Source organism: Ovis canadensis, chromosome 19 (genome assembly GCF_042477335.2).
Source record: "Ovis canadensis isolate MfBH-ARS-UI-01 breed Bighorn chromosome 19, ARS-UI_OviCan_v2, whole genome shotgun sequence".
Lineage (NCBI taxonomy): Eukaryota > Metazoa > Chordata > Mammalia > Artiodactyla > Bovidae > Ovis > Ovis canadensis.
Window position 1 is genome coordinate 57,581,182 of NC_091263.1, and position 12,315 is coordinate 57,593,496.

Consider the following 12,315-nt stretch of genomic DNA (forward strand, 5'->3'; position numbering starts at 1 on the left):
CAGCTCATCACTCGACTCTTCAATCCAGAGCCCTGAGAATTCAAGGATGTGGCTCTCAGGTGAGAAAAGGGACATAGCGTATAAGTGGGAAAGTGAGGGTCTCTAACTTTGCCACAGCGGGTGCAGCCTGAGCACCAAGGCATCTGACCGGGGAGGGTGGAGGAGCACATCCGCTCCTTAACCACGTCCAAATGCTGCAAACCCGGCACGGGGTCAGCGGCCCAGGTCCAGGCGGCAAAGCGTGAACACGGCAGACGACCAACAGCTATTTTCTCAAGAAAAGTGGTGCTGTCCCCCCTGGCCCAGGCCAGCCTCCAACACGCCTGTATTCTTTCTTTCAAACCAACTTGAAACTGCCCCAGGCACAATGAGAAGTGAAGGGCCAAGTTCCAGAGCCCACCAGCCGCCAGCACGCACACGCACACCATCAAAAAGGCTTAGTCAGACGCAGTGAGGCAGGAGAGAGGCGGCTGCTTGTCAGCCTGCTGGGAAACACGTGGCCACAGCAGCCCTCTTCCAGCAGTCTTGCCAAGCTTCCGGGATGATTTGTGGAGGAAGAAATCAGAAGTTAACGCATCTCTCTGTCTTTGTAGGCACACCTCTACTATGTCACTGTGAAGATTTTCACAGAAGCTCTGGAGAAACTGGAAAGCCAGCCAGCGATTCAGCAGGTGCTCAAACGCCTCTGTGACCTCTATGCCCTACACGGCATCCTGACAAACTCGGGCGACTTCCTCCATGACGGCTTCCTGTCTGGAGCCCAAACAGACATGGCGAGGAAAGCCTACCTGGACCTGCTCCCCCTCATCCGGTGAGTGGCTGCCCTTCACCCTCAACCCTCTGTTCATTTCAAACACCGAAACCTTCAGCCCCAAAATTCTTGCTAAATGGGGGTCTGGCAAAAGCAGCAACAGTCCTGGACACACTATGGATTAAGAAAGGGGGAAAAAAGGGGAAAAAAATTACAACTAAAATGTTTCAGAGTAAATCATCTAGCTACTTCAAACTCTAACATTATCTGGCAATGATAGAATCTATAGAATATGAATAAAATAAAGCATACTACATATTAATACTGTGTATCAAGAATAGTATTAGTGAGTCTCAGTCTTAGCTGGTACTTAAGGAACACTGTTTACCAGACAGTATGCCAAAAGCTTGTATATGCATCATCTCATTTGATCCTGACAGGCTTCTGAAGTGGATACTATTAATTTCCCTACTTCATAAAGGGGAGAAAGCTGGGACTTGGGGTTGAAGGTCACACAATCAGCCAGAAGAGCGGCAGGGCACAGTCTAGGACCTGTCTGCCTCCAGAGCACATGCTCTTAAACTGCGTGTTAAAATGAAGGCTGGGCTATTGTTTATTTCAAATATATCCTTATTTTTGTTGAACGTGCTTAGTTGACTAAACTCACTTAATACTCCCTCAGCTTCAAGATGACATTTTTAAGATCTAGTAATTCGTGTCCTGACTTGTAAAACAATTTGTTGTTGCCCAGTCACTCAGTCGTGTCTGACTCTCTGCGACTACATGGACTGTAGCTAGGCTTCACTGTTCTCAACGATCTCCTGGAGTTTGCTCAACAACAATATAGTTTTTACAGACAGCAAAAGCAGTGCAGTTTACCACTGTGACATACTAATGCAATTTCATCCTGTCACTTTATATATAATCAAAATGATCACTTTAAGAAAACCAAAGCGCCAGCATGACCAGGATACTGGAAGAAACAGAAATTATTACTAATTAGGAACCATTGTCCATAAGATGGAAAAGGAGACAATCTGAGACATTGCTTTTCTGAGAAAATACGATGCCTGCTGTGTTTGTTGGGAGCCACGCAGGGCATGACGCTTAAGTGTACGACTCTTCCCTAAAACCTCCGATAGTTCACATCATCAACAAGAATAAGAGAACAAAAGAAAAGGGGACTTCCCTGATGCTCCTGCAGTTAGGACTCCACACTTCCACTGTAGGAAGCAGCCACAGGTTCAATCCCTCCTGGTCAGGGAAATGAGATCCCGAATCCCACAAGGCACAGCCAATAAAGATTTGAACTTAAAAAAAGAAAAAAAAAAAGATATTCATGAAGGAGATTAAAAAAAAAAAAAACTAGACCAACTTTTTATTTTGAACAATATCCAACATGTTACATGTGACTCCAAGTTAGTGCTCACTGAATTGAAACTCAAAAATTATCAAAACTACATCAGATGTAAAATTATGTGCCAGGTATTAAACTTCCTCTACTAGAGAAAATCCAGTGGTTAGAACCGTTAATAGCATAATTGAGTACTGCACACTTCAAGCCCCAGTGTAACCACCTTTCTGAAACGCTTGGCATTTAAAGCAAGTGAAGATGACGACGTTCTAGCCCTGACTGTTGGTGATAATGAAACACAAAAGATCACCGATAAGCATGATTTTTTTTAAAATTTGCAACAGCATGCTGGGTGCTTCCCTTGGCCCCAGAGACTTACAATTCAAGACAAGGCAGCCAGCACCGACACAAGCAGGCAACGCACACAGGCATCAGACCCGCACGTTGGTTTCTTCACATCGTGGTTTCTAGAGTAACCTTCCTACTGCTGCTGGGTAATTAGGAACCTAAGAGACTCCAGGCTTTTGCCGTCCTGTGTCACAACTCCACGCCTTGATTATTCAGCACCACCCTCAGATTTCTGAGATGACAAATGGAGGATGGCACACTGCTCTAAGTGACACTAAGAACCAGCTCTCTGCGTCACGGTGATCAGTGGCTAAAACAGTTCTCAGTGGTTTAAACAGTCATAAAATCCCAGGGGTGACACTTTTAGGCAAAGACGGCAGACTGAACATGTGCATTTACTTCTGTTCCCTCCTGAAACCCTACTAAAAACATCAATAAATCACTTTAAAAATGTTAAAGGCATAAACCCACAGAGAGAGAGAGTGCAGGAGAGGGAAACAGGGAATCTGGAGAGGAGATGGACGAACAGTGACTCGGCACGTCTGACTACACTGAGTTTCAAACCAGAGCAGCAAAAGCCGAGAAGGCATCAAGGGCCACCACAGAGCACAAGAACTGCAGCACCGCGGCCCTCTGGCAACAGGCGTGAGGGGAGAAAGACAGGGTGGGCTGGAGTCTATCTCAGAAGGAGCCGAATCCCTGGTTCCCCTCCTCCTCTCTAGGCAGGTGTAAAGACCTTCCCTGACAGAACCCTGGCAGAAGGCTGAACAGAGGGACTGCAGACTAGAAGACCTCAGGCTCAGTTGAGGGTGAGGACCATTGGGCTACCCTACAGAAACCAGGGGCCTGAAGCCATGTTTATAGGCTAATGCTGACAGCCGTCTCCCCCAGCCCTCTTTTCCCACCTGTGCATGCATGCCAAGTAGCTTCAGTCGTGTCCGACTCTGTGACCCCGTGGACTGTGGCCCACCAGTTCCTCTGTCCCTGGGATCCTCCAGGCAAGAATACTGGAGTGGGTTGCCATGCCCTCCTCCAGGGGATCCTACCGATCCAGGGATCAAACCTGCCTCTCTTATGTCTCCTGCATTGGCAGGCAGTTCTTTACCTCTAGCCCCACCTGGCAAGCTCCCTTTTCCCACAAGTTCCCAGCAAACTGGCGGCCAGGCCAGTGTCCTGTAGGAAAGTGACATCATGGTCCTTCTCTGGAGAATATGACCAGTCCAAAGGAGAGAGACGTGAAGATACGGACACGGGGGTTCCCCAATGGTCCACCCAGTTCAGCCCACAGGGAATTCCACACTGACAAGTACAGCAGGCTTCTAATCAGCTAGCCTGTCCCACTCTTAGCTATGACCAGACACTCAGGGATTGCCAGCACACGAGGAAAGCCCGTCATAAAAGACAGAGACCAAGCAGGAACAAGGCAACTCCAAAGACACAAGAGAATCTTCCTGGTGAAAACTTTTTTGAAAGATCAGTAACATCCTCAAAGAGTTCACGGGACATATGGCAAGCAGAAAAGAACGTCATTTCTTAAGTAATATTCAGAGAAGAGCAACAGAAAGAGCTCTGTGAAATCAATGACAGCGAAAATGAGAAGCTCAGCTGAAGGCCCGGAAGGACAAAGCTGCAGAAATCTCGTAGAAAGCAAGCATACCCAAGACGACAGGAAAAGGACAGAAGATAAAAAATAGTAAGGGGACTGACCCTAACTGTCCATCTGAAGAACGGGACTAGAAAGAGAAGACAGAAAATACTGAAGGGAGCAAATCATTAACAAAATAGTGCAAGAAAACATTCCTCAAATGAAGCATTCGAGTTTCAGGCTGCAAAGACCAGAGGAGAGGAAACGCACACACACATGAACTAGGCCAAAATTTAGGCAGCAGCACAAATACTACAAAGGCAGGCCAGCAGGGCAGGGGGTCAGGAGCGCTGCGGAGGGGCAGGGACGGTGGTGATCTGCAAAGAGCTGAAGGTGGGGAGGGAGGAGGAGCCGTGTGGCCGGCTGGGAAAAGCGCACTCCACGCAAAGGAGAGGCACGGACGCTGGCAGGCAGAGCATGCGCGACACACCCACCAGGGAAAGAGAAAAGGCTGGAGTCGCGTGGCTGAGGCGGAGAATGAGAGCGGAGGTCAGCGAGCTGCGGGTGTGCTGGGAAGGGCAGCAGAGGGGCTGGAGGGCACGGCAAAGACAAGACTCTGCCCTCTGCTGTGAGTGGGAACAAGGAGGGTTCTGAGCATAAAACGCACAGTCTGAGGGAATCTGAGGGGTGTCTGTAAAGGATCACTCCAGTTGCCATGTTAAGAACCCACTGGGGAGGGCGGAAGGGTGAAAAGCAGAGCGGCCAGTTAGGAGGCTGCCCCAATAAGCCCGGTGAGAGATGCTGGCGGACTGGACCAGCGTGACGACACTGGAGGTGGGGGGAAGTGGTCCAAGTTTGGGTTTATTCTGGAGACAGAACAAGATTTGCTAACAGATCCGACGTGGAAAGGAAGGGACCGAGAGGAGCTCAGGTTTGGGGCCAGGACTGAGTCGCCATTTATTGTAGACGGGGAAGGCTACAGGAGAGCCAGGTTTGGGCAGGGTGGACGGAATGTCTCGAAGATCAGGAGGATGCTTTTGGATACATCAAGTTTGCAGAGCCCGCTAGAAATCACGTAAACCGTTAGTAAGCAGGGGAGGCTGGAGAGAGAAACTCGGAAGCCACGGGCGTGCAGTTGGTATTGAAAGCCACCAGAGGGACAGTATCACGTGGGGTGAGCGTATGAAGAGGAGAGGCCCAGGCACTGAGTCTCAGGACCCTTCAAAGACGAGGAGGAGACGACCTCGACAAAAGCTGCTTAAGTGGAATGGAGGGAATGAAAACCTGAATCTAGCCAAGGAGAACAGCCAGACAAGAACAACAACTGGAAAGAGCAAGCGTAAAGGAGCTTGACACTTTCAAGGAGTTTTGTCACAAAGGGGAGGCAAGGTACAGGTGAGACGATGGGGAGGGAAACAGAGTCAAATGAGTGTTTTGATACAGATGGGAGAAATGGCAGCCTGTTTGTATACTGATGGACACGCTCCAGTACAGAGGGGAATTTCGACGTCGCGATGGAAATACAGGAGAACTTCTGCAACACGGCTCTCTATTGGGCAAGCGGGGAAGGTATCCAGTGGACAAGGGGGGACTGGCCTGAGCTGGTAACTAGGACAGTGTACCTGTTTAGAGAGAGAAAGCCTCGTATGTTTAAATGCATGCTTGGGAACTTGTGGACTCCTCTTACCACTTCTATTTTCACTTCAGTGAAACAGGACTCAAAGTCACGTAGGTTAAGAGAGATGGGGAAGTGAGTACCACAGATCTAAGGATCAAAGAGAAGGTGGGAGAGAATCACCTGAGAGAATGAACAAGTCAATGAGTTCGAACCACCAAAGAATGATTGCCAAGTAGCAATTAGGGCCCACTCCAGGCTTCGGTGCAGTCAGTACTGGTGTCTTCAGGCATACATTGTTACAAAGGTGCGGGACAAAGTTGGTGGAAAACGAGATATAACAAGGGATGGTGTTTTGCTGAACAAGTGTGACAAGCAAGAAAACCTGTTGAATGTATCTTGCAGCGAGTGAATATAACAGACCATGGAATTTCAGATGGATGAAGAAAGTGGGACCACACAGATAAGGGACTTGAGGCAGTAGGTGCGAGTAGAGTCAAAGAATTATGAACAGCACTGTAGGAAAACCATGTCATAATAATGAGAAAAGGCCATCCAGGATTAAAGTAAGTACAGCATCCCACGCACCTCAAATGCTGTGTGAGATGAGGGTTAGGGAAGAGTGTAAACAGTCAAGTATTTTATTTCATATCCTCTGCTAAAAAAGGAAGAGAAGCATGTAAACAAGTTTTTAAATAACTTCATTCCATAGGTTAAAAGAAAATAATTTTGCTGCCTGAAAGGTAAAATGAGAATTACAGAAGTCAGAGTAGTAGAGGGAGAAAGCTAGGAAGACAAGAAACGGTGAAAAAGAAAATGGCTGGGCTCACGGTGAAATGAAGACACGGATGACAAGCCCCGGTGAGTGACCCCAGCAGACAGAGGGAGGCTGCAGAGGTCAGTGGAGGAGAGTCAAGGAACTGAGACATCAAGCTCCAGAGGAACTTGCACACAGACAGTGAAACCACTAACAATTAGGACAGAAGGGCCAGGAGAGCGACCCCTGGGCCAGGAGAGGTGGTGGGAACACGGCCGAGCTGTGGACAGAGTACATCTAAGGTCATAATAATCTACAGAATACACAGCCCTAACAAGGTAAGCACTGAATATTAGTCTGGCCCAAACTGACTATACTAGGAGGCAGGAAGACCAAGGAGAGGAGGCAGAGGCTGGGGATGGGGAGGGCACGGTGGCGCAAGCGAGGAGGGGGTGCTTAAACAAATCCGTATCTTCTCTAACAGGCAACAGACGGTATCTAGCAACACTGAACAGGAAGTAGTAACACAAAAGACATTGAGAGGTGTTCAGGTCAGTTTCCAAAACAGCCGCTAAGAGAGTAAAAGCGACTGCCTCTAGGGGCTGGGGGGAAGAAATGGAGGTGAGACGCAGGGATATGCTGATTTTAAATAACAAGCCTTGAGAAACTATTTGACTCTTTCTACTGTGTCTATATAACTGATCAAAAATTAAAACTTCCAAAAAACATTAAAACTGAGCTGTTCAAAAAGTGGATAATGATGCAACTTCTAATTAGATGTTGTTATTCACCATCCCAGATGAATCGAGCATTCTAATATACTCACAAACTCTCTTTTTTCCTTTCAGGAAGGATGCCATCTTGTTAACTGATGCTTTTGACTTCACGGATCAGTGTTTAAATTCAGCGCTTGGCTGTTATGATGGACATGCCTATGAACGTCTGTTCCAGTGGGCTCAGAAGTCACCCACCAATACTGAGGTAGCTGACTAGAACACTTCATAAATTACTTAAGAGAGCAGGGAACAAGCAGCGACTATACCTCCATGCTTTCCCAAGGCAATCGATGTCCATTAGGTTAGAAATTGCTTGGCATAGTATATCTATTTACAACATTTTAAGAATACAAAAAAAAAAAAAAAAAAAACCAGGAGCAGGGATGTGGCCTGGCAGCATCTCTGAGTTTGAACTGTAATCAGCAAAATGCACTGCTCAGAATTTGGTGAAGGGAATTAGGAGGAAGGACCAAGCTCTAAATCACAGCTTGACATACCCAAGGGCATACACACAGAGAGGCAGGCTGGCGTTTAAGTAACAGAAATAAGACAGACGACTGCACTGACTTAACCATCTTACTTTCAGCCTTTTATCTCAGTTTAGTGTTGATACAGCAGGTGTTGAGAGGGACCAGAAGCTTGGTGGGGGGCGGGTGGTGTCTCTCTCAGATCTCACCGCCTGCGAGAGATGCCGCCTTCCTCTTTAAGGAACAAGATCCCAGGGACAGAGGGGGCTGTCGCAGTGCATCAGTATCCCAGGGAAGCCAAGTGAATGACAATTACAAAGGTGGTGACAAGATCCCCAGCAGTCCTAGGAGAGACACCAGAACTCATTAACAGAAGAAGCGGGAGGACCCATAAAATCCTAACAGCCTAGGGCCAGGGCCCCAGACTCTGCTGAGCCTCAAGGGAAACGTTACGAATATCAATGGGTACATTAACTGGAGGACAGAAATGGATCCTGCATTTAGAATTTGGGAAACCAACATTTAATAGCTGACTTGATACAGATGATCAAAACAAAGGCTCTCTATAGCTACACAACAGGCTATTTTGAATTCTATACTGCAAATGTGTTATTCAGATGATGAAGCTTACTTTTTTACCTCTTCTGTCAAATTTCAGAAAAAGTGTCTTAACACCTCATCAAATTGGCACCTCTCAGGCGTCCATTCACACTTAGCATGGTGTTAGACTTGCTCTTAACATTCTGCATCCTGTCATACCTCACAGCTTAATTTAACATGGTTATCTTAAGTTGCACCACAACCAGTTACCCCAAGAAGCTTATCAGATAGAAGGCCAATTCAATCCCTTTCAGTCCCTCCCTGTCTCCAGGAAGGCACCCGTCTAACTCAGCAAGGAAATATCAAGAACTTACCTAAAGACTGTACATTTATTGGTTAGCACAGTCAAGCTACTTACATTATGTTACTTTTTCTAATAATTAGATCTCTGCTTTCTAACGTTTAAACCCTGGCCAAGAGCTACAGCGACCCCATCCCTCTAGATTAGCCCCTGTGGTCTAAAGAGACACACATGCCCTTTGATTCTCGAGAGAAAAACCTCCCCTGCCGTAACACCTGTCAGGGAACACTGCCATATCCAGCTCAAACCTGCTTTAGCAGCAATGCAAGGAAGCATGCCAGTTCCCCTGTTCCTCATCTTCACCAAAGAACAGAAGGGGCTCTCTGTCTTTTACTTGTTTCTGCCCTTCTTCTTGAAAGAGTTTACTCTGGACACTGCATGAGGGCCAGCCTGTCTAAATGGGCGTTGCTGACCCCACGCATCAGCACACTGGGTAGGCAACATGCGGCCACATGACGTCCCAGGCACCCTCCTGGATCTCCCGCCGCTTGACTGTGAACAGGACGCAATCTGCACCGTCCTAACTCCAGGGCCTACCACAAAGTAGATACTTTGCATTATGGAGTAAATGAACATGGTTCTACAACCTACCTGGGGGGCAAGGACCCTGCTGCACACACAATAACGCCAACTCTCGCCACCCTAGCGTACCTCACCTCGCTAGAAAAGGTGAAAGGGAGAGCAACGTGGCTCTTGCACGCACGCTGATTCTAGGAATGTGAGTTCACACCCGACCTTGAAGAACTGTTTCCAGCTAGTTGAAATGACACTTGTTGGACTACTGATATGCAGCCCCCTCACCTGATATTCAGCCCCCTCATCGTACATTCCCGGCTCCTCTACGGACTACCAAAATAGTAGTTAAAGAGTTATTTTCTAATATGCTGTAGGTAATTTTGAAACTGCAGAAAGAGACATTTTTTCCCCCTCGTTTGCGCTAGCAGAAAAAGGAACACTACAGGTATTTCAAATCAATTAAAATCAAAGCTACTCTGAAATATGCCTCGTGAGACACAAAAGTACAAACGGGAATTTATTTCCCTGACATTTCTACCAAAAGGAAAATGCTATGCTGAGTGAAATGTGTTAGAACTGTAAGCATCTCTTCTGTCTGGGGGAGGTTAAGTGTTGAGCTCTAACCCAGACAGCAGGATACACTCCATGGTTTACTCTCTCCCCAGTGTCTCCTGTCTGTCTTTCCCCTGATTTGGATGCTATCTCAAGCCAGTTTCTTTGTAATGAACTGCAAAAGGCTGTTCCCCTTCCCCACTCAGTTCAGTTCCGTTGCTCAGTCGTGTCCGACTCTTTGCGACCCCAAGAACCACAGCACGCCAGGCCTCCCTGTCTATCACCAACTCCCGCAGTTTACCCAAACTCATGTCCATTGAGTTGGTGATGCCATCCAACCATCTCATCCCCTGTCGTCCCCTTCTCCTCCTGCCTTCAATCTTTCCCAACATCAGGGTCTTTTCAAGTAAATTAGCTCTTCCCATAACGTGGCCAAAGTACTGGAGTTCCAGCTTCAACATCAGTCCTTCCAGTGAACACCCAGGACTGATCTCCTTTAGGATGGACTGGTTGGATCTCCTTGCAGTCCAAGTGACTCTCAAGAGTCTTCTCCAACACCACAGTTCAAAAGCATCAATTCTTCGGCACTCAGCCCTCTTTATAGTCCAACTCTCACATCCATACATGACCACTGGAAAAACCAGAGCCTTGACTAGACGGACCTTTGTTGGCCAAGTAATGTCTCTGCTTTTGCATATGCTGTCTAGGTTGGTCATAACTTTCCTTCCAAGGAGTAAGCGTCTTTTAATTTCATGGCTGCAGCCACCATCTACAGTGACCCTAACCCTTCCCCACTAGAACTCCTCTAAGTGATTCCCTCTAGATGCAAGCAGTAGAGGCACCACTGGGGATAATTTCTAAACAAGAATCCTGTCTCCTCCCAATTATTCTACTGCAGAAATTTGTTAAATGGTTGCCAGATGTTCAACATACCTACCGATTCACTCGCTCATTCAATCATTTAACAAGTAGTTATTGAGCATATGATGTAAACCAGAAGCTACGCTAGGTGCTGAGGACACAGTGGAGAACGCCTGTCATAAGGAGCTTAGTTTCAGCTCTGACAGGCAAAAAAGTGAAACAATATCATAAAAGATGAGGGTAGGGAAAAAAAAAAAAGATGAGGGTAGAGCAGTGAAATCAAGACATCACATTAGAGAATAAGGTAGGGACTTTTCTGTGGTCCAGTGGTTAAGACTACTCCACACTCCCAACGCAGGGAGCACAGGTTCGATTCCTGGTTGGGGCATTAAGATCCCATGTGCTGTGCGATGGGACCAAAAAATAATAATAAATAAAAAATATTTTGAAAAAGAGAGAACAAGGTATATTAAGAACACCCAATTCTGACACGGACGCTGCTTATTTCATTCCACCTTCTGGTTTCTTGCTTTCTGGTTAATGTGCTCAATTTCAAAGAGTCAAGCCTTTTATTTGTATTAAATCCCCAAAGCAAAATGATAAGCTGTGTTTTTAATTGGCCACCTGCATCCACAATTTGAAATCTGCATGAGAAAAGGAAGGATGCCCTTTGGAAAAAAATGTTTCCCCATATGTTCACCACAAAATAGATTTTAAAAATAAATTTAAAAATTAAGAATCTTATGTAACAAACATTACTGTTTTGAAACTACAAACTTCATGTGAAAGTGAAAGTCATTAATCCTGGCAGAAAGAGTCTGTCTCAATAATGCACTTCTTTCTACTCACAGGGGAACCCTGCCTATGAGAAATATATAAGACCACTATTACAAGGCCGGAGAGCCAGGCTCTGAGACGATCCCGCAGCACTGGAGAGGCACCGTCACGTGCTAGTCATATTGCGGCGCAGGTGTCTTTAAAATCTACAGCTATCCATGTATGCGTTGTTTAAAAGAATCATTATCCTTCAGAGACACAGTCTGAAGCGCATGAAATACCTGATTTATTCCAAAATAATGCAGGGGAAGAAACAGGGGGAGTGAATCATTGTTGAAGCTGTTCAATGGGTATGTGGGCGTTTACACTATTCTCTCCACTTCCGAATGTTTGAAATTTCCCACAATTAAAAAAAAACAACACACTATCCATTTGTAGCATCTATTTTGTGAAATCCCAGGGTTTTGCTTTAGCTCTAGCAAAAGCCAGCAGATCGATCAGTTGTCACTTGTGTTGTTACAGCATCCATTTATTCATCTCAGGGCTTAAAAGAAAACACACACACACACGTAAACAATCCTCTTCTAAAAGTGTATATACTTGGTACAGTCTAAATAAAATGTCGATCACCTCCCACCAATCAGAATGGTTGTCACTAAAAATATAAGAAACAGGGACTTCCCTCACGGTCCAGTGGCCCAGACTCTGTGCTTCTAGTGCAAGGGGGCAGGGGTTCAATCCCTGGTCAGGGAACTCGATCCCACGTGCCACAAGTAAGACCCAGCACAGCCAAATAAGTAAATACTTTAAAAATAAATTAAAAAAAATTTTTTTTAAGGTAATAAATAACAAGTACTGGCAAGGATATGGAGAAAGGAAAACACCTGTGCACCGTTGGAGGGGAGTGTAAGTTGGTGCAACCACTACGGAAAACAGTATGGAGGCTCCTCAAAAAGTTACCAGTAGAGCTACGATGCAGTCTAGCTATTCCACTTCTGAGTATGTGTTCAGAGAAAACAAAACACTAACGTGAACGGTGCCTGTGTACCCCTACA

The 12,315-nt window shown here is 46.3% G+C and overlaps 1 protein-coding gene across 9 annotated transcripts in view; it reads left to right on the forward strand.

The window, feature by feature from the left end:
- The window catches only part of ACOX2 (acyl-CoA oxidase 2), a 29,865-nt gene extending 18,178 nt beyond the window's left edge, over positions 1 to 11,687 (forward strand). For all 9 annotated transcript variants that reach the window (XM_069560504.1, XM_069560506.1, XM_069560512.1 and 6 more), the window contains 3 exons: positions 594 to 811; positions 7,259 to 7,391; positions 11,335 to 11,687. In XM_069560504.1, coding sequence (XP_069416605.1) covers positions 594 to 811; positions 7,259 to 7,391; positions 11,335 to 11,397 — 414 coding nt within the window. In that variant the 3' untranslated portion in view covers positions 11,398 to 11,687. The remainder of the gene's footprint in view (positions 1 to 593; positions 812 to 7,258; positions 7,392 to 11,334) is intronic.
- The last annotated feature ends 628 nt before the right edge of the window (positions 11,688 to 12,315 follow it).